The 17,667-nt window shown below is 56.6% G+C and overlaps 1 protein-coding gene across 1 annotated transcript in view; it reads left to right on the forward strand.

Moving 5' to 3' along the window:
* The first annotated feature begins 244 nt into the window (after nt 1–244).
* Nucleotides 245–17,667, forward strand: part of slc30a8 (solute carrier family 30 member 8) — a 31,232-nt gene continuing 13,809 nt past the window's right edge. The window contains exons 1-3 of the mRNA XM_078217119.1: nt 245–278; nt 9,366–9,512; nt 10,480–10,633. Coding sequence (XP_078073245.1) covers nt 260–278; nt 9,366–9,512; nt 10,480–10,633 — 320 coding nt within the window. The 5' untranslated portion in view covers nt 245–259. The remainder of the gene's footprint in view (nt 279–9,365; nt 9,513–10,479; nt 10,634–17,667) is intronic.

Raw genomic sequence — 17,667 nt, forward strand, 5'->3', positions numbered from 1 at the left:
ACCTGCGAGGTCGCGTGTTCGAAATAAACGGACAGATGAAGAGTTGGAGTGAGTTCACTATCAGCCTCTGTCATCCCACAGCTCACCCAGACAGCAGCCACATCCAGAACTGGAGATTAACATCCTACCTGAGACTGCCTGCCAATCCAATGGGGCCTTCCATTGCCACTCTTATAAACAGGCTCATGAACAGAAACAACTAGAGCAATTTCCAGCCAAGAGGAGACTGGGGATAGCGTTGGTCATCTGTGTAATATTTATGATTGGAGAACTAGTTGGTGAGTACTTTCCAACAGCTACTAGCCTTCAAATGCACAACTTTAGCTCTAAAGCACTTTGAACACAAGAAATAAGAGCGAGAATTGGCCAATTGGCTCCTCGACCCTACTCCACCACTCCATAAGATCATGGCTTATCTGAATTAGGCCACAATTCCACTCTCCTGCCTGCCCCCATAACCCATGATCACCCTTCTAGATTTTATAGCGGGCACTTAATAACCCTGGAATGAATGGTCAGAAACTTGAGTTTTGCCATTAAAAGTGTGTGAAGTCTGACATGTGGCTGTTCTACTCGCCTGACACACATCTGTGTCCAATATGAGGCCTGAATTGGGTTTAGGCTGAGCTGAATACAAGCCTTGTGAGCAAGTCTTAGGCATCAAAGGAGTATCCCAAATTTCAACTGCCCTCTGTGCTTTTAAATTCAACTTTAAAATTCCTTATTATTCATCTGATTTGTCATTTAAAAAAAAATACTTTGTGTAGGACACAGGAACCTGTAATAGTCAGGATTGAGTTAAAAGGTATTCAGCCCATCAAACTTCGCGAGCAGTACATTTGAGGCATTAATGATCAAAAACTTCAATGAAAAGCCTTCCTAATTCTTTTGAAACCCATTATAATACCTGTAGTCAAAAACTTATTAGATGTGTTGTGAGGTATTATCTAAAAGATACTTGACAGAGTCAGCTGTAGGTAAAAAACGAGCAGCAGAAGTTCATTCAGTGTGCATAGGGGGGAAATGCTTCCTCAGAACCTCTAAGAGGCAATTCAAATTTATGCAGTTTTCCACTGATTATTTACACCAATATGTTTGGGATACCTCACTGTGAATTCACAACATTCTTATCTTGGTTGTCTAGTTTGTTACATCCATAATTACAAATTAATTTACAGTGCTGATATAAAATGACCCTTAGGTCAAGCAATCAGTTTATTACGCTACAACTCATGTCATTCATTAACTTTTATCTTCAAGGCAAGTGTTCAGCAAAAAAACTCCATTGATATCGCACCTTCAATGTGACAAAATGTCACCGGGTACTTCACAGAAGTGTCATCGAACAAAACTTAATATAAACATAGAAACTAGAAGCAGGAGTATGCCATTCGACCCTTTGAACTTGCTCCACCATTCGTTATGATAATCAAATTTAATACTTTGATCCTGCCTCCCCCCCCCACCCCCATTATCCCTTGATTTCTTTAGCCCCAAGAGATTTATCTAATTCCTTCCTGAAATCACACAACATTTTGGATTCAACTACTTTCTGTGGTAGTGAATTCCACTGATTCACCACTCTGTGGGTGAAGAAATTTCTCCTCACCTCAGCACTAAAAGGTTTACCCTTATCCTCAAAGTATGACCCTTAGTTCTGGACACCTCCACCATTGAAAACATTCTTTCTGCATCTAAGCTGTCTAATCATGTTGGAATTTTGTAAGTTTCTTTGAGATTCCCTAAAATGGGGGTGGGGGCGGGGGAGGAAAGAGGGGGTGGGGGGCGGGGGAGGAAAGAGGGGGTGGGGGGCGGGGGAGGAAAGAGGGGGTGGGGGGCGGGGGAGGAAAGAGGGGGTGGGGGGCGGGGGAGGAAAGAGGGGCGGGGGAGGAAAGGGGGGCGGGGAGGAAAGGGGGGCGGGGAGGAAAGGGGGGCGGGGGAGGAAAGGGGGGCAGGGAGGAAAGGGGGGCAGGGAGGAAAGGGGGGCAGGGAGGAAAGGGGGGGCAGGGAGGAAAGGGGGGCGGGGGGGAAAGAGGGCGGGGGGCGGGGGGAAAGAGGGGCGGGGGGCGGGGGGAAAGAGGGGCGGGGGGCGGGGGGGAAAGAGGGGCGGGGGGCGGGGGGGAAAGAGGGGCGGGGGGGAAAGAGGGGCGGGGGGCGGGGGGGAAAGAGGGGCGGGGGGGCGGGGGGGAAAGAGGGGCGGGGGGCGGGGGGGAAAGAGGGGCGGGGGGCGGGGGGGAAAGGGGGCGGGGGGCGGGGAGGAAAGGGGGGCGGGGGGGCGGGGGGCGGGGAGGAAAGGGGGGCGGGGGGGCGGGGGAGGAAAGGGGGGCGGGGGGGCGGGGGAGGAAAGGGGGGCGGGGGGGCGGGGGAGGAAAGGGGGGCGGGGGGGCGGGGGAGGAAAGGGGGGCGGGGGGGCGGGGGAGGAAAGGGGGGCGGGGGGGCGGGGGAGGAAAGGGGGGCGGGGGGGCGGGGGAGGAAAGGGGGGCGGGGGGGCGGGGGAGGAAAGGGGGGCGGGGGGGCGGGGGAGGGAAAGGGGGGCGGGGGGGCGGGGGAGGAAAGGGGGGCAGGGGAGGAAAGGGGGGCGGGGGGGCGGGGGAGGAAAGGGGGGCGGGGGGGCGGGGGAGGAAAGGGGGGCGGGGGAGGAAAGGGGGGCGGGGGGGCGGGGGAGGAAAGGGGGGCGGGGGGGCGGGGGAGGAAAGGGGGGCGGGGGGCGGGGGAGGAAAGGGGGGCGGGGGGCGGGGGGAGGAAAGGGGGCGGGGGGCGGGGGAGGAAAGGGGGGCGGGGGGCGGGGGAGGAAAGGGGGGCGGGGGAGGAAAGGGGGGCGGGGGAGGAAAGGGGGCCGGGGGGCGGGGGAGGAAAGGGGGGCGGGGAGGAAACGGGGGCGGGGGAGGAAAGGGGGGGCGGGGGCGGGGGAGGAAAGGGGGGCGGGGGGCGGGGGAGGAAAGGGGGGCGGGGGGCGGGGGAGGAAAGGGGGGCGGGGGGAGGAAAGGGGGGCGGGGGAGGAAAGGGGGGCGGGGGGCGGGGGAGGAAAGGGGGGCGGGGGAGGAAAGGGGGGCGGGGAGGAAAGGGGGGCGGGGGAGGAAAGGGGGGCGGGGGGCGGGGAGGAAAGGGGGGCGGGGGGCAGGGGAGGAAAGGGGGGCGGGGGAGGAAAGGGGGGCGGGGGAGGAAAGGGGGGCGGGGGAGGAAAGGGGGGCGGGGGAGGAAAGGGGGGCGGGGAGGAAAGGGGGGGCGGGGGGAAAGAGGGGCGGGGGGCGGGGGGAAAGAGGGGCGGGGGGCGGGGGGAAAGAGGGGCGGGGGGCGGGGGGAAAGAGGGGCGGGGGGCGGGGGGGAAAGAAGGGCGGGGGGGAAAGAGGGGTGGGGGGCGGGGGGGAAAGAGGGGCGGGGGGCGGGGAGGAAAGGGGGGCGGGGGGGCGGGGGAGGAAAGGGGGGCGGGGGAGGAAAGGGGGGCGGGGGGGCGGGGGAGAAAAGGGGGGCGGGGGGGCGGGGGAGGAAAGGGGGGCGGGGGAGGAAAGGGGGGCGGGGGGGCGGGGGAGGAAAGGGGGGCAGGGGGGCGGGGGAGGAAAGGGGGGCGGGGGGGCGGGGGAGGGAAAGGGGGGCGGGGGGGCGGGGCAGGAAAGGGGGGCGGGGGGCGGGGGAGGAAAGGGGGGCAGGGGGGCGGGGGAGGAAAGGGGGGCGGGGGGGGCGGGGGAGGAAAGGGGGGCGGGGGAGGAAAGGTGGGCGGGGGGCGGGGGAGGAAAGGGGGGCGGGGGGCGGGGGAGGAAAGGGGGGCGGGGGAGGAAAGGGGGGCGGGGGGCGGGGGAGGAAAGGGGGGCGGGGAAGGAAAGGGGGGCGGGGGGCGGGGGGCGGGGGAGGAAAGGGGGGCGGGGGGCGGGGGAGGAAAGGGGGGCGGGGGAGGAAAGGGGGGCGGGGGGCGGGGGGCGGGGGAGGAAAGGGGGGCAGGGGGGCGGGGGGAGGAAAGGGGGGCGGGGGGCGGGGGAGGAAAGGGGGGCGGGGGAGGAAAGGGGGGCGGGGGGCGGGGGAGGAAAGGGGGGCGGGGAAGGAAAGGGGGGCGGGGGGCGGGGGGCGGGGGAGGAAAGGGGGGCGGGGGGCGGGGGAGGAAAGGGGGGCGGGGGAGGAAAGGGGGGCGGGGGGCGGGGGGCGGGGGAGGAAAGGGGGGCGGGGGCGGAAAGGGGGGCGGGGGGCGGGGGAGGAAAGGGGGGCGGGGGCGGGGGGCGGGGGAGGAAAGGGGGGCGGGGGAGGAAAGGGGGACGGGGGGCGGGGGAGGAAAGGGGGGCGGGGGAGGAAAGGGGGGGCGGGGGGCGGGGGAGGAAAGGGGGGCGGGGGAGGAAAGGGGGGCGGGGGGCGGGGGAGGAAAGGGGGGCGGGGGGAGGAAAGGGGGGGCGGGGGGCGGGGGAGGAAAGGGGGGCGGGGGAGGAAAGGGGGGCGGGGGAGGAAAGGGGGGCGGGGGAGGAAAGGGGGGCGTGGGAGGAAAGGGGGGCGGGGGAGGAAAGGGGGGCGGGGGAGGGAAAGGGGGGCGGGGGAGGAAAGGGGGGCGGGAGGCGGGGGAGGAAAGGGGGGCGGGGGGGCGGGGGAGGAAAGGGGGGCGGGGGGAGGAAAGGGGGGCGGGGGGCGGGGGAGGAAAGGGGGGCGGGGGAGGAAAGGGGGGCGGGGGGCGGGGAAGAAAGGGGGGCGGGGGAGGAAAGGGGGGAGGGGGGCGGGGGAGGAAAGGGGGGGCGGGGGCGGGGGAGGAAAGGGGGGCGGGGGGGCGGGGGAGGAAAGGGGGGCGGGGGGGCGGGGGAGGAAAGGGGGGCGGGGGGCGGGGGAGGAAAGGGGGGCGGGGGGCAGGGGAGGAAAGAGGGGCGGGGCGGGGGAGGAAAGAGGGGCGGGGGCGGGGGAGGAAAGAGGGGCGGGGGCGGGGGAGGAAAGAGGGGCGGGGGGGCGGGGAGGAAAGAGGGGCGGGGGACGGGGAGGAAAGAGGGGCGGGGGGCGGGGAGGAAAGAGGGGCGGGGGGCGGGGGGCGGGGAGGAAAGAGGGGCGGGGGGCGGGGACGGAAAGAGGGGCGGGGGCGGAAAGAGGGGCGGGGGGCGGGGGCGAAAGAGGGGCGGGGGGCGGGGGCGGAAAGAGGGGCGGGGGGCGGGGGAGGAAAGAGGGGCGGGGGGCGGGGGAGGAAAGAGGGGCGGGGGGCGGGGGAGGAAAGAGGGGCGGGGGGCGGGGGAGGAAAGAGGGGCGGGGGGCGGGGGAGGAAAGAGGGGCGGGGGGTGGGGAGGAAAGAGAGGCGGGGGTGGGGAAGGAAAGACGAGAGGGAAGAGGGGAGGGAAGAGGGGCGTGGGGTGGGGGAGGGAAAGGGGTGGTGGAGGGGAAGAGGGGCGGGGGAGGGAAGAGGGGCGGGGGAGGGGGAGGGAAGAGGGGCGGGGGGTGGGGGAGGGAAGAGGGGCGGGGGGTGGGGGAGGGAAGAGGGGCGGGGGGTGGGGGAGGGGAAGAGGGGCGGGGGGTGGGGGAGGGAAGAGGGGCGGGGGAGGAAAGAGGGGCGGGGGGCGGGGGGGCGGGGGAGGAAAGAGGGGCGGGGGGTGGGGAGGAAAGAGAGGCGGGGGTGGGGAAGGAAAGACGAGAGGGAAGAGGGGAGGGAAGAGGGGCGTGGGGTGGGGGAGGGAAGAGGGGTGGTGGAGGGAAGAGGGGCGGGGGAGGGAAGAGGGGCGGGGGAGGGGGAGGGAAGAGGGGCGGGGGGTGGGGGAGGGAAGAGGGGCGGGGGGTGGGGGAGGGAAGAGGGGCGGGGGGTGGGGGAGGGAAGAGGGGCGGGGGGGTGAGGGGAGGGAAGAGGGGCAGGGGGTGCGGGAGGGAAGAGGGGCAGGGGGTGGGGGAGGGAAGAGGGGCAGGGGGTGGGGGAGGGAAGAGGGGCGGGGAGTGGGGGAGGAAAGAGGGGCGGGGGGTGGGGGAGGAAAGAGGGGCGGGGGGTGGGGGGAGGGAAGAGGGGCGGGGGGTGGGGGAGGGAAGAGGGGCGGGGGTGGGGGAGGGAAGAGGGGCGGGGGGTGGGGGGAGGGAAGAGGGGCGGGGGGTGGGGGAGGGAAGAGGGGCAGGGGGTGGGGGAGGGAAGAGGGGCGGGGGGTAGGGGAGGGAAGAGGGGTTGGGGAGTGGGGAGGAAAGAGGGGCGGGGGTGGGGGAGGGAAGAGGGGTGGGGGAGGGAAGAGGGGTGGGGGAGGGGAAGAGGGGTGGGGGAGGGAAGAGGGGTGGGGGAGGGTAGAGGGGGTGGGGGAGGGAAGAGGGGCGGGGGGTGGGGGAGGGAAGAGGGGCGGGGGGTGGGGGAGCGAAGAGGGGTGGGGGAGGGAAGAGGGGTGGGGGAGGGAAGAGGGGTGGGGGAGGGAAGAGGGGCGGGGGAGGGAAGAGGGGCGGGGGAGGGAAGAGGGAAGAGGGGCGGGGGAGGGAAGAGGGGTGGGGGAGGTAAGAGGGGTGGGGGAGGGAAGAGGGGCGGGGAGGGGGAGGGAGAGGGGGAGGGAAGAGGGGTGGGGGAGGGAAGAGGGGCGGGGGGAAGAGGGGAGGGAAGAGGGGCGGGGGGTGGGGGAGGGAAGAGGGGCGGGGGGTGGGGGAGGGAAGAGGGGTGGGGGGTGGGGGAGGGAAGAGGGGCGGGGGGTGGGGGAGGGAAGAGGGGCGGGGGGCGGGGGCGGAAAGAGGGGCGGGGGTGGGGGAGGAAAGAGGGGCGGGGGTGGGGGAGGAAAGAGGGGCGGGGGGTGGGGGAGGGAAGAGGGGCGGTGGGTGGGGGAGGGAAGAGGGGCGGGGGAGGGAAGGGGGCTGGGGAGGGAAGAGGGGCGGGGGTGGGGGGAGGGAAGAGGGGCGGGGGTGGGGGAGGGAAGAGGGGCGGGGGGTGAGGGAGGGAAGAGGGGCGGGGGGGGGAAGAGGGAGGGAAGAGGGGCGGCGGGTGGGGGAGGGAAGAGGGGCGGCGGGTGGGGGAGGGAAGAGGGGCGGGGGGTGGGGGAGGGAAGAGGGGCGGGGGGGGGAAGAGGGGAGGGAAGAGGGGCGGCGGGTGGGGGAGGGAAGAGGGGCGGCGGGTGGGGGAGGGAAGAGGGGCGGGGGTGGGGGAGGAAAGAGGGGCGGGGGGTGGGGAAGGAAAGAAGAGAGGGAAGAGGGAAGAGGGGAGGGAAGAGGGGCGTGGGGTGGTGGAGGGAAGAGGGGTGGGGGAGGGAAGAGGGGCGGGGGAGGGGAGGGAAGAGGGGCGGGGGGAGGGGGAGGGAAGAGGGGCGGGGGGTGGGGGAGGAAAGAGGGGCGGGGGGTGGGGGAGGAAAGAGGGGCGGGGGGTGGGGGAGGAAAGAGTGGCGGGGGGTGGGGGAGGGAAGAGGGGCGGGGGGTGGGGGAGGGAAGAGGGGCGGGGGGTGGGGGAGGGAAGAGGGGCGGGGGGTGGGGGAGGGAAGAGGGGTGGGGGAGGGAAGTGGGGCGGGGGAGGGGGAGGGAAGAGGGGCGGGGGTGGGGGAGGGAAGAGGGGCGGGGTGGGGGGAGGGAAGAGGGGCGGGGGGTGGGGGAGGGAAGAGGGGCGGGGGGTGGGGGAGGGAAGAGGGGCGGGGGGTGGGGGAGGGAAGAGGGGCGGGGGGGGGAAGAGGGGAGGGAAGAGGGGCGGGGGTGGGGAGGGAAGAGGGGCGGGGGGTGGGGGAGGGAAGAGGGGCGGGGGGTGGGGGAGGGGAAGAGGGGTGGGGGAGGGAAGAGGGGCGGGGGGTGGGGGAGGGAAGAGGGGCGGGGGGTGGGGGAGGGAAGAGGGGCGGGGGTGGGGGAGGGAAGAGGGGCGGGGGGGTGGGGGAGGGAAGAGGGGCGGGGGGTGGGGGAGGGAAGAGGGGCGGGGGGTGGGGGAGGGAAGAGGGGAGGGAAGAGGGGCGGGGGGTGGGGGAGGGAAGAGGGGCGGGGGGTGGGGGAGGGAAGAGGGGCGGGTGGTGGGGGAGGGAAGAGGGGCGGGGTTGGGGGTGGGAAGAGGGGCGGGGGTTGGGGGTGGGAAGAGGGGCGGGGGTTGGGGGTGGGAAGAGGGGCTGGGGGTTGGGGGTGGGAAGAGGGGCGGGGGTTGGGGGTGGGAAGAGGGGCGGTGGTTGGGGGTGGGAAGAGCGGCCGGGGGTGGGGGAGGCGCAGGGGGTGGGGGAGGGAAGGGGGGTGTGGGAGGGAAGGGGGGTGTGGGAGGGAAGAGGGGTGGGGGAGGGAAGAGGGGTGGGTGAGGGGAGGGAAGAGGGGTGGGTGAGGGGAGGGAAGAGGGGTGGGTGAGGGGAGGGAAGAGGGGTGGGTGAGGGGAGGGAAGAGGGGTGGGTGAGGGGAGGGAAGAGGGGTGGGTGAGGGGAGGGAAGAGGGGTGGGTGAGGGGAGGGAAGAGGGGTGGGTGAGGGGAGGGGAAGAGGGGAGGGAAGAGGGATGGGTGAGGGGAGGGAAGAGGGGTGGGTGAGGGGAGGGAAGAGGGGTGGGTGAGGGGAGGGGCAATGGGAGGAGTGTGGCAAGTGGTGTGAAAGAGAGGGGGTGGGATAAGGGGTGCGTGGTGGGGGAGGCGAGGGGTGGGGAAGTCAAGAGGTGGGGGGACTACCGGGGGAAAGAGGGTTTGGGGGAAGAGAGGGGTGGGTGATGGGGAGTGGTGGGTAAGTATGGGTTTACCTTCAGTAGGATCAGGAGATCCCATCCAATGGCTTCGGTCTCACCTGTATTTTATTGGAGCAAATAGGTAGCTGATAAACCTGAACAGTGGTGGGATGGGAGTTGTGGTGAAGTGGAGCTGGATGTTATCTAAATGGAACCCGTGTTTTCAAATGATGTCGCCAACAGCCAGTTGGCCTTGCTACTCCTTATCACTGCTACGTACTGTCGCCCTACATTTCTCTAAGATATCTGCACTTCGTTTCTGCCCTCTTGCACTACACTGTTTCTAATCAGTCCACCATTGGCAGTCGGGTCTTTGGCTCTCTCGCTTTCCTCACCCCTTAAAATCTACCTCTTTGATGAAGCATTTGGTCCCTGATCCTATTATTCCCATAATTTAGCATCATACATTGTTTGAAGATACTCTTCCGTGTTACTAACAATAAGTGGCTGTGGTGGGAGAATGAATCCAGACTGGTCTTTTAGGTTTAAGCCAGTTTATTGTAAGATACTTTCTGAGTCCTACTAACCTACAAGAAGCTCTCCACCCAAAGTGTTCCAGCTGCCTCTACTTATAGGACAATCAGTGTCACATATTTAACTAGCTGTTCCCTTGAGGTAATTGCCATACACTGATTAACAGTGCACTGACATTGGGAAGCATGTTGGAATGTTCTATATAAGCAATGGATTACAATAAAAATTAATTGAATTAAGTTTAGTATTTACTGGATGATAGTGCGATGTCCATATAGAATTATTTCATGTTTTTCCTTGACTCAGCTGTTCTATTTCTCTAAGGTGGCTACCTAGCAGGGAGCTTGGCTGTTATGACAGATGCAGCACATCTTCTTGCAGATGTCATAAGTTTTCTGATTACCTTGTGCTCATTATGGTTATCATCAAGACCAGCCACAAAGAAATTAAACTTTGGATGGTCCAGAGCAGGTGAGAATTTCAGAAAGGTTCTTGCAGTTTCCTGTTTGCTTAAAGGGAAGCATCAGGAATACTGGGAAAAATATTTTTTGAAGTCTAACTGTAAACTAAATTTCAGTCATGTTTTGGTTTGGAGCACTCCATACCCTAAATATCCTGTGGAAACCAACTGTGCAGATGATCTCCTTCTTCACTGTAAAATTATATGTGGATAGCAGCCAGTATTGGATTAGCCGTCTCTTATACAGCCTGGTTATCTTTTACTCATGTTTCATGAAAAACAGATGATTTATGTGTGTCTAGGCCATTACTGCATCACTGATCACTGGCTATTGATTTTGTTTGTCATGAGTGAAGATCTGCACTTTTCAATGTTCATTCTTCCATTTCTGGTTATTCCTTTGCTTGTTTAGGACTCCTGCTGTTCACTATCTATTAATTGAGAAGACAGTTCAGATGACACCTCTTTCCAGGTGAACAAGCACTTGGACTTTACACTTTCATAAGTGCACTGACCCACGTTGGTTCAAATTCACTTCTTTGTTTTCAAATCCTCCATGGCCTATTCCTCACTATTTCTGTAATCTCCTCCAGCCCTACAACTGTCCCAAGTTATCTGTGCTCCACCAATTCTTAAGTATCCCTGAGTTTAATTGCTCCACTATTGGTGACTATAGCTTTAACTGTGAATGCCTTGAGCTCTGGAATCCATTCCTGAACATCTATACCTCTCTTAACTCTTTCAAGATGCTCCTTAATAACTACCTATGATCAAGCTTTAGTCATCTGGCCTAATATCTTCATATGTGGCTCAGCATCAAATTTAATTGGTAACACTCTTATGGGCCTTGTGACATTTTACTGTATTACAAATACTGTCTAAACTCAAGTTATTGTAGCTTACTACCCACCAGTGTTTATATATGAATAAGTCTTATTAATTCCTAAATAGATTCTTGTCCTATTTTATTTTTACTAGAAATTCTTGGTGCACTGATCTCACTGATCACAAATTGGCTTGTAACAGGAGTGTTGGTCTACCTTGCTTGTGTAAGATTGATCATTGCTGATTACGAAATTGATGGAATGGTCATGCTTATAACATCTACCTGTGCAGTAGTAGCAAACTTAATGTAAGTTACCTTTCTGTACCTTCTTTTGTTGCTCCCTTTTTATATATCCCCCTTTTTAACAGAACAGAACAGATTAATTTTTATTTTAAATGTATGTTTGTAAATGGTATCATTTTGCCTTTCCATCTCCCCATCCCTCCAATGGTAGCCAATCTCAATCATGACAGCAGCGTGGACAGCACAGTTAGTTTTCCTGAATTAGGAGGGAGATTATCCATGGTTCCTGGACTTGATTTCTGTTCAGTGTCCTCTGGAAATGTGCATATGTGTGAATTATTTCTTTGGTCACTTATAACAAAATTACTAGTGTGTTTGTGAAGATTTCCTCTGTTCAGAATTTCTAGTGAAATGGTGAACACATTTACATTGTCAAAGAGCAACCTGAAAATGTATTAATCCCAAGTGAAGCTTGGATAGTCTGGTCATGATGACTCCTATGATTATTTGTGATTAGGTCCACCACAGATTAGGGTCACTTCAGAATGGTCATTTGAGTGCTGTTGTTTATGATGATGTGTCCATCACATGGAGTCATCTTCAGGGAAGGAGTGAATAAAAGGAGGAAATGGCAAATATTTGTTTAAGAGCAGGAAAAAATGTTTTGAAACTTTAGGGAACTATAGTCTGTATAATGTTCTAACATGAACTTCTGATATAGAACCTTTTTCACTGGGAGTACTTGTCAGAAATTTGGCTGTCTGATTTTCCAATCATTAATTTGGATTTCCGGAAGAGCATCTACAATGTGGCCCCGATTTCCAGGCGAAGCTCCTCACTGGGAGTGCAAAGTCACAAAATTGCATCATGTCTTTCTAAGCAATCATGAGCATGAACTTTTGCCTGCCAAACAGATAATCACCAGCTCAAACTTTATGCCTGCCTGCCACTTTTTCTTGTTTCCATTGGGTGGACTTCATTAGTTAATGACCAGACTACTACTGTAAACTGTTAAATGGGATCAAGACCATAATCTGGGATGAAATAATATCATATCTCAGCTAACACCAATACTATCAACCAATATGGAATAACACATTTGAAATAACTGGCCTCCAAAATGCTGATCTCCCAACTCTTAAGGGCATTTTGAACTTCAGCAGGTTTTTTGGCTTAATTGGAAGCATCCCTCTCTCTGAGCCAGAAGCTGTGGGTTCAAGACTCACTGCAGGACTTGTTGGCTATGGAAGGAACACTCATGATACTTAGCCTGCTAATCCTTCCAACAATTACCCACTCAACTCCACTTTCCTTCCTACCCCTATACCCTTGACTCCCTTGTCAATCAGGAATCTATCTAACACCAATTGTGGGCAATTAGATAGAATCTATGATTAGGGACTTGGTATCAAGACACTAAGAAAATCATAATGTAATTAAGATGAGTTGACATGGATTTCTGATGTAGAAATTGTGTTTAACAAATCTGTCAGTTTTTTGAGGATACAGCTAGTAAGATGGATAAGGGGGAACAAGTGGATGTAGTGTATTTGGATTTTCAGAAACCCTTCGATAAGGAGATGTTACACAAAATTAGAACTTGAAGAATTGGCAAGAATTAGCAGGACACTGCAAGAATCAGTACATGGATCTCAGCTATTTACAAGCTACATTAATGATTTAGATGAAAAGACTGAGTGCAATGTTTCTAAGTTGGCTAACTATATGAAGTTAGATGGGAAAGTAATGGTGAACAAAGATGTTGCAGAGGAATACTGACAGGTTGGGTGAGTGGGCAAAAACATGGCACATGGAATATAATGTGGCAAAGTTTGAAATTATCCACTTTGGTAGGAAAAATATAAACAAAACATTTTTTTGAATGGTGGGAAATGTTTACATTTCAAGGCACCTTGATGCCCTTCTACATAAATCACAGAAAGTTAATATGTAGACAATTAGGAAGGCAAATGGTATGTTAGCTTTTGATCCAAAGGGACCATCATAATAAGCATAAGGTGAAGGAGTCGGCAATTCAGCCCCTCAAGCCTATTCCATCATTTAATACGATCATGGCTGATCTCATCTCGGCCTCAATTTCACTTTCCTGCTCGTACACCATAGCCCTTCAAACCCTTACTAATTAAAAATCTGTCCACCTCTTTCTCAAATTTACACAAAGTCCTGGCATCCACCACGCTCTGCGGTAGTGAATTTCACAGACTCACAACCCTTTGAGAGGAGTAATTTCTCCTCATCTCTGTTTTAAATCAGCCCCTCCTTATCCTAAAACTATGATTGCCCTACATGAAAGATCCTCTCCACGTCTACTTTGTCAATCCCCCTTGTCATCTTGTACACCTCAATTAGATCTTCTCTCATTCTTCTAAACTCCAAGGAGTATAGGCCTAAAGTGTCCAATCACTTTTCAAAGAGAAGAACAAGAAGAACAAAGAACAATACAGCACAGGAACAGGCCCTTCGGCCCTCCAAGCCCGCGCTGCTCCCTGGTCCAAACTAGACCATTCTTTTGTATCCCTCCATTCCCACTCCGTTCATATGGCTGTCTAGATAAGTCTTAAACGTTCCCAGTGTGTCCGCCTCCACCACCTTGCCTGGCAGCGCATTCCAGGCCCCCACCACCCTCTGTGTAAAATATGTCCTTCTGATATCTGTGTTAAACCTCCCCCCCTTCACCTTGAACCTATGACCCCTCGTGAACGTCACCACCGACCTGGGGAAAAGCTTCCCACCGTTCACCCTATCTATGCCTTTCATAATTTTATACACCTCTATTAAGTCTCCCCTCATCCTCCGTCTTTCCAGGGAGAACAACCCCAGTTTACCCAATCTCTCCTCATAACTAAGCCCCTCCATACCAGGCAACATCCTGGTAAACCTCCTCTGTACTCTCTCCAAAACCTCCACGTCCTTCTGGTAGTGTGGCGACCAGAACTGGATGCAGTATTCCAAATGCGGCCGAACCAACGTTCTATACATCTGCAACATCAGACCCCAACTTTTATACTCTATGCCCCGTCCTATAAAGGCAAGCATGCCATATGCCTTCTTCACCACCTTCTCCACCTGTGACGTCACTTTCAAGGATCTGTGGACTTGCACACCCAGGTCCCTCTGCGTATCTATACCCTTTATGGTTCTGCCATTTATCGTATAGCTCCTCCCTACATTATTTCTACCAAAATGCATCACTTCGCATTTATCAGGATTGAACTCCATCTGCCATTTCTTTGCTCAAATTTCCAGCCTACCTATATCCTTCTGTAGCTTCTGACAATGCTCCTCACTATCTGCAAGTCCTGCCAATTTTGTGTCGTCCGCAAACTTACTGATCACCCCAGTTACACCTTCTTCCAGATCATTTATATAAATCACAAACAGCAGAGGTCCCAATACAGAGCCTGCGGAACACCACTAGTCACAGGCCTCCAGCCGGAAAAAGACCCTTCCACTACCACCCTCTGTCTTCTGTGACCAAGCCAGTTCTCCACCCATCTAGCCACCTCCCCCTTTATCCCATGAGATCCAACCTTTTTCACCAGCCTACCATGAGGGACCTTGTCAAATGCTTTACTAAAGTCCATATAGACGACATCCACGGCCCTTCCCTCGTCAACCATTTTGGTCACTTCTTCAAAAAACTCCACCAGGTTAGTGAGGCATGACCTCCCTCTCACAAAACCATGCTGACTATCATTAATGAGTTTATTCCTTTCTAAATGCGCATACATCCTATCTCTAAGAATCTTCTCCAACAACTTCCCCACCACGGACGTCAAGCTCACCGGCCTATAATTACCCGGGTTATCCTTCCTACCCTTCTTAAATAACGGGACCACATTAGCTATCCTCCAATCCTCTGGGACCTCACCTGCGTCCAGTGACGAGACAAAGTTTTGCGTCAGAGGCCCAGCGATTTCATCTCTCGTCTCCCTAAGCAGCCTTGGATAGATTCCATCAGGCCCTGGGGATTTGTCAGTCTTTAAATTCTCTAACAAACCTAACACTTCCTCCTTTGTAATGGAGATTTTCTCCAACGGTTCAACACACCCCTCCGAGACACTCCCAGTCAACACATCCCTCTCCTTTGTGAATACCGACGCAAAGTATTCATTTAGGATCTCCCCTACTTCTTTGGGCTCCAAGCATAATTCCCCACTTTTGTCCCTGAGAGGTCCGATTTTTTCCCTGACAACCCTTTTGTTCCTAACGTATGAATAAAATGCCTTGGGATTCTCCTTAATCCTGTCTGCCAAGAACATTTCGTGACCCCTTTTTGCTCTTCTAATTCCCCGTTTGAGTTCTTTCCTACTTTCTTTGTACTCCTCCAGAGCTCCCTCCGTTTTTAGCTGCCTGGACCTAACATACGCCTCTCTTTTCTTTTTGACCAGTCCCTCAATTTCCCTGGTTATCCACGGTTCTCGAATCCTACCCTTCCTATCCTTCTTTTTAACAGGCACATGCCGGTCCTGTAGCCCTAACAACTGTTCCTTAAAAGACTCCCACATGCCAGATGTGGATTTACCCTCAAACAGCCTCTCCCAATCAAGAGCTGCCAATTTCTGCCTAATCACACTAAAGTTAGCCTTCCCCCAATCCAACACCTTACCCTTGGGACACCACTCATCCTTTTCCTTCACTATCCTAAAGCTAACAGAATTGTGGTCACTATTTGCCACATGTTCCCCTACCGAAACTTTGAAGACCTGACCGGGCTCATTCCCCAGTACGAGGTCCAGTATAGCCCCCTCTCTAGTCGGGCTATCTACATATTGTTCCAAAGAACCCTCCTGTATGCATTTTACAAATTCCTCCCCATTCAGAGTCCCTGCTCTCAGCGATTTCCAGTCTATACCAGGGAAATTGAAGTCTCCCACTACAACAACCCTATTTTTCCTGCACCTATCCAGTATCTCCTGACATATCCGTTTTTCCACTTCCCTTGGGCTGTTGGGGGGCCTGTAGTACACCCCCAACATAGTGACGCGCCCTTCCTGTTTCTAAGCTCCACCCAGAGTGACTCGTTACACGACCCCTCTGAATTGTCCTCCCTCTGCACCGCTGTAATATGCTCTCCAACTAATACTGCTACTCCCCCACCTCTTTTGGCCCCTCCTCTGTCTCGCCTAAAACACTTGTACCCCGGAATATTCAGCTGCCAGTCCTGTCCCTCTTTCAACCAAGTCTCTGTCACCGCAACCACATCCAAATTCCTCGTGAGCATTAAGGCCCTAAGTTCATCTGTCTTACCTGCTACGCCCCTTGCATTGAAGTATAAGCACTCCAGACCTCCAGGCCCAGTGAGGTCGTCCTCCCCCAGAGTGCTCTTCTTCTTTGCCAGCCTTGTCCCAGCCCCAAGCTTGTCCCCAGCCTCTACACTTGTAGACCTAATATTTTGATCCCCTCCCCCCTGCCATACTAGTTTAAACCCCCCCGAACTGCACTAGCAAAACTCCCAGCCAGGATATTCGTGCCCTTCCAACTTAGTTGTGACCCGTCCTTCTTGTACAGGTGCCATCCTCTCCTGAAAACTTCCCATTGATCTAGGAAAATGAAGCCCTCCCTCCTGGACCAGTCCTTTAGCCAAGCATTCAATTGTACTAACTCCCTATTTTGTTAGCCTCACTGGCACGAGGCATTGGGAGCAGCCCAGAGATGGCCACCCCATTTTCGTAAGACAAATCCCTCATCTCTGCAATCAATCTAGTGAATCGCCTCTGAACTGCCTCCAATGCAACTACATCCCTCCTCAGTAAGGGGACTAAAACTGGACACACTGTTCTAAATGCGGTCACACTAATGCTTTGTACAGTAGCAGCAACACTTCACTATTTTATATTCTATTCCTTTGGCAACAAATGCCAAGATTCAATTTGCCTCCCTTATTATCTGCTGTACCTGCACACCAATTTTCCGTGATTCACGCACGAGGGCACCCAGATTCCTCTGCACCGAAGCAATCCAAAGTTCCTCTCCATTTAAATAATAATTTGCCTTTGTATTTTTTCCTATGGAATTGGATAACCTCTCACTTATCCATGTTAAACACAATCTGCCAACTTTTGCCCCCTTCACTTAACCTATTCATGTCAATTTGTAAATTTTCTGGGGGTAATTCTCTGGCCGTTCACGTGGCAGGATTCTCCTGTCCTGTTGGCGGCGCACGCACTCCCACGGGTTTTGTGGCAGCATCAGGTGACATCAATGGGAAATCCCATCAACAGCGGCGGGACAGAGAATCCCGCTGTCAGTGAACAGCACGCCACCACCTGCCGCTGAGGAACATGCAGCTGGGAGTCTGGGGAACTCCTCCCCCCCACCCCCCCGCCCTACCCCCCATTTCATTATCGCAACTTCCCACCTATTTTGGTGTCATCTGCAAATTTGGCTGTGTTACTTACTATTCCTGCATCCAAGTCATTGATATAGATTGTACATTTTTTTGCCTTGTTACACCTTCGAAGAATTCAAGCACATTAATCAAACATGATTTACCTTCATAAAACCATGCTGACTCTGATGGATTGCGTTTTGACCTTCTAAATGTCCTGTTATTACTTCCTGTGTAATGGAATCTAACACTTTCATAATGGCAGATGTTAAACTAATTCGCCTACAGTTTTCTACATTTTGCCTCCCTCCCTTTTTGAATAAGGGTGTTATATTAGCATTTTTCCAATCCTCCAGAACCATTCCCATATTCTGGAAATTTTGAAATATTTTAACCAATGGATCCACTGGCCGGAATTCTCCCAAAAATATTCTAAGTGTTGAATTTGCATGAAAACTGGAGTAAATCACGCCAGTTTTTTCAGTGGGAGTTTAAAAATGAATCTCCCACACTGCATTGCTGAGTGCACTCGTGTGAATCCTCACGCTGAAATTCAATGGATGGGGTCTATTCCCACTGGAGAGGCCGGCAGCATAGCGCAGAGTGGGTCACTGCGCGTGTGCCGATCTGTCATCGCCGAGATTGGCACATATGCAGTGGTCCTGCCCTGCCGGCCTCCCAATTTGCTGGCTAGCCCAGTGACCCCCACATCGCTGGGCCCCCCCAAGTATGCCCAGGCCCAGCC

Source organism: Mustelus asterias, chromosome 7 (assembly GCF_964213995.1).
Source record: "Mustelus asterias chromosome 7, sMusAst1.hap1.1, whole genome shotgun sequence".
Lineage (NCBI taxonomy): Eukaryota > Metazoa > Chordata > Chondrichthyes > Carcharhiniformes > Triakidae > Mustelus > Mustelus asterias.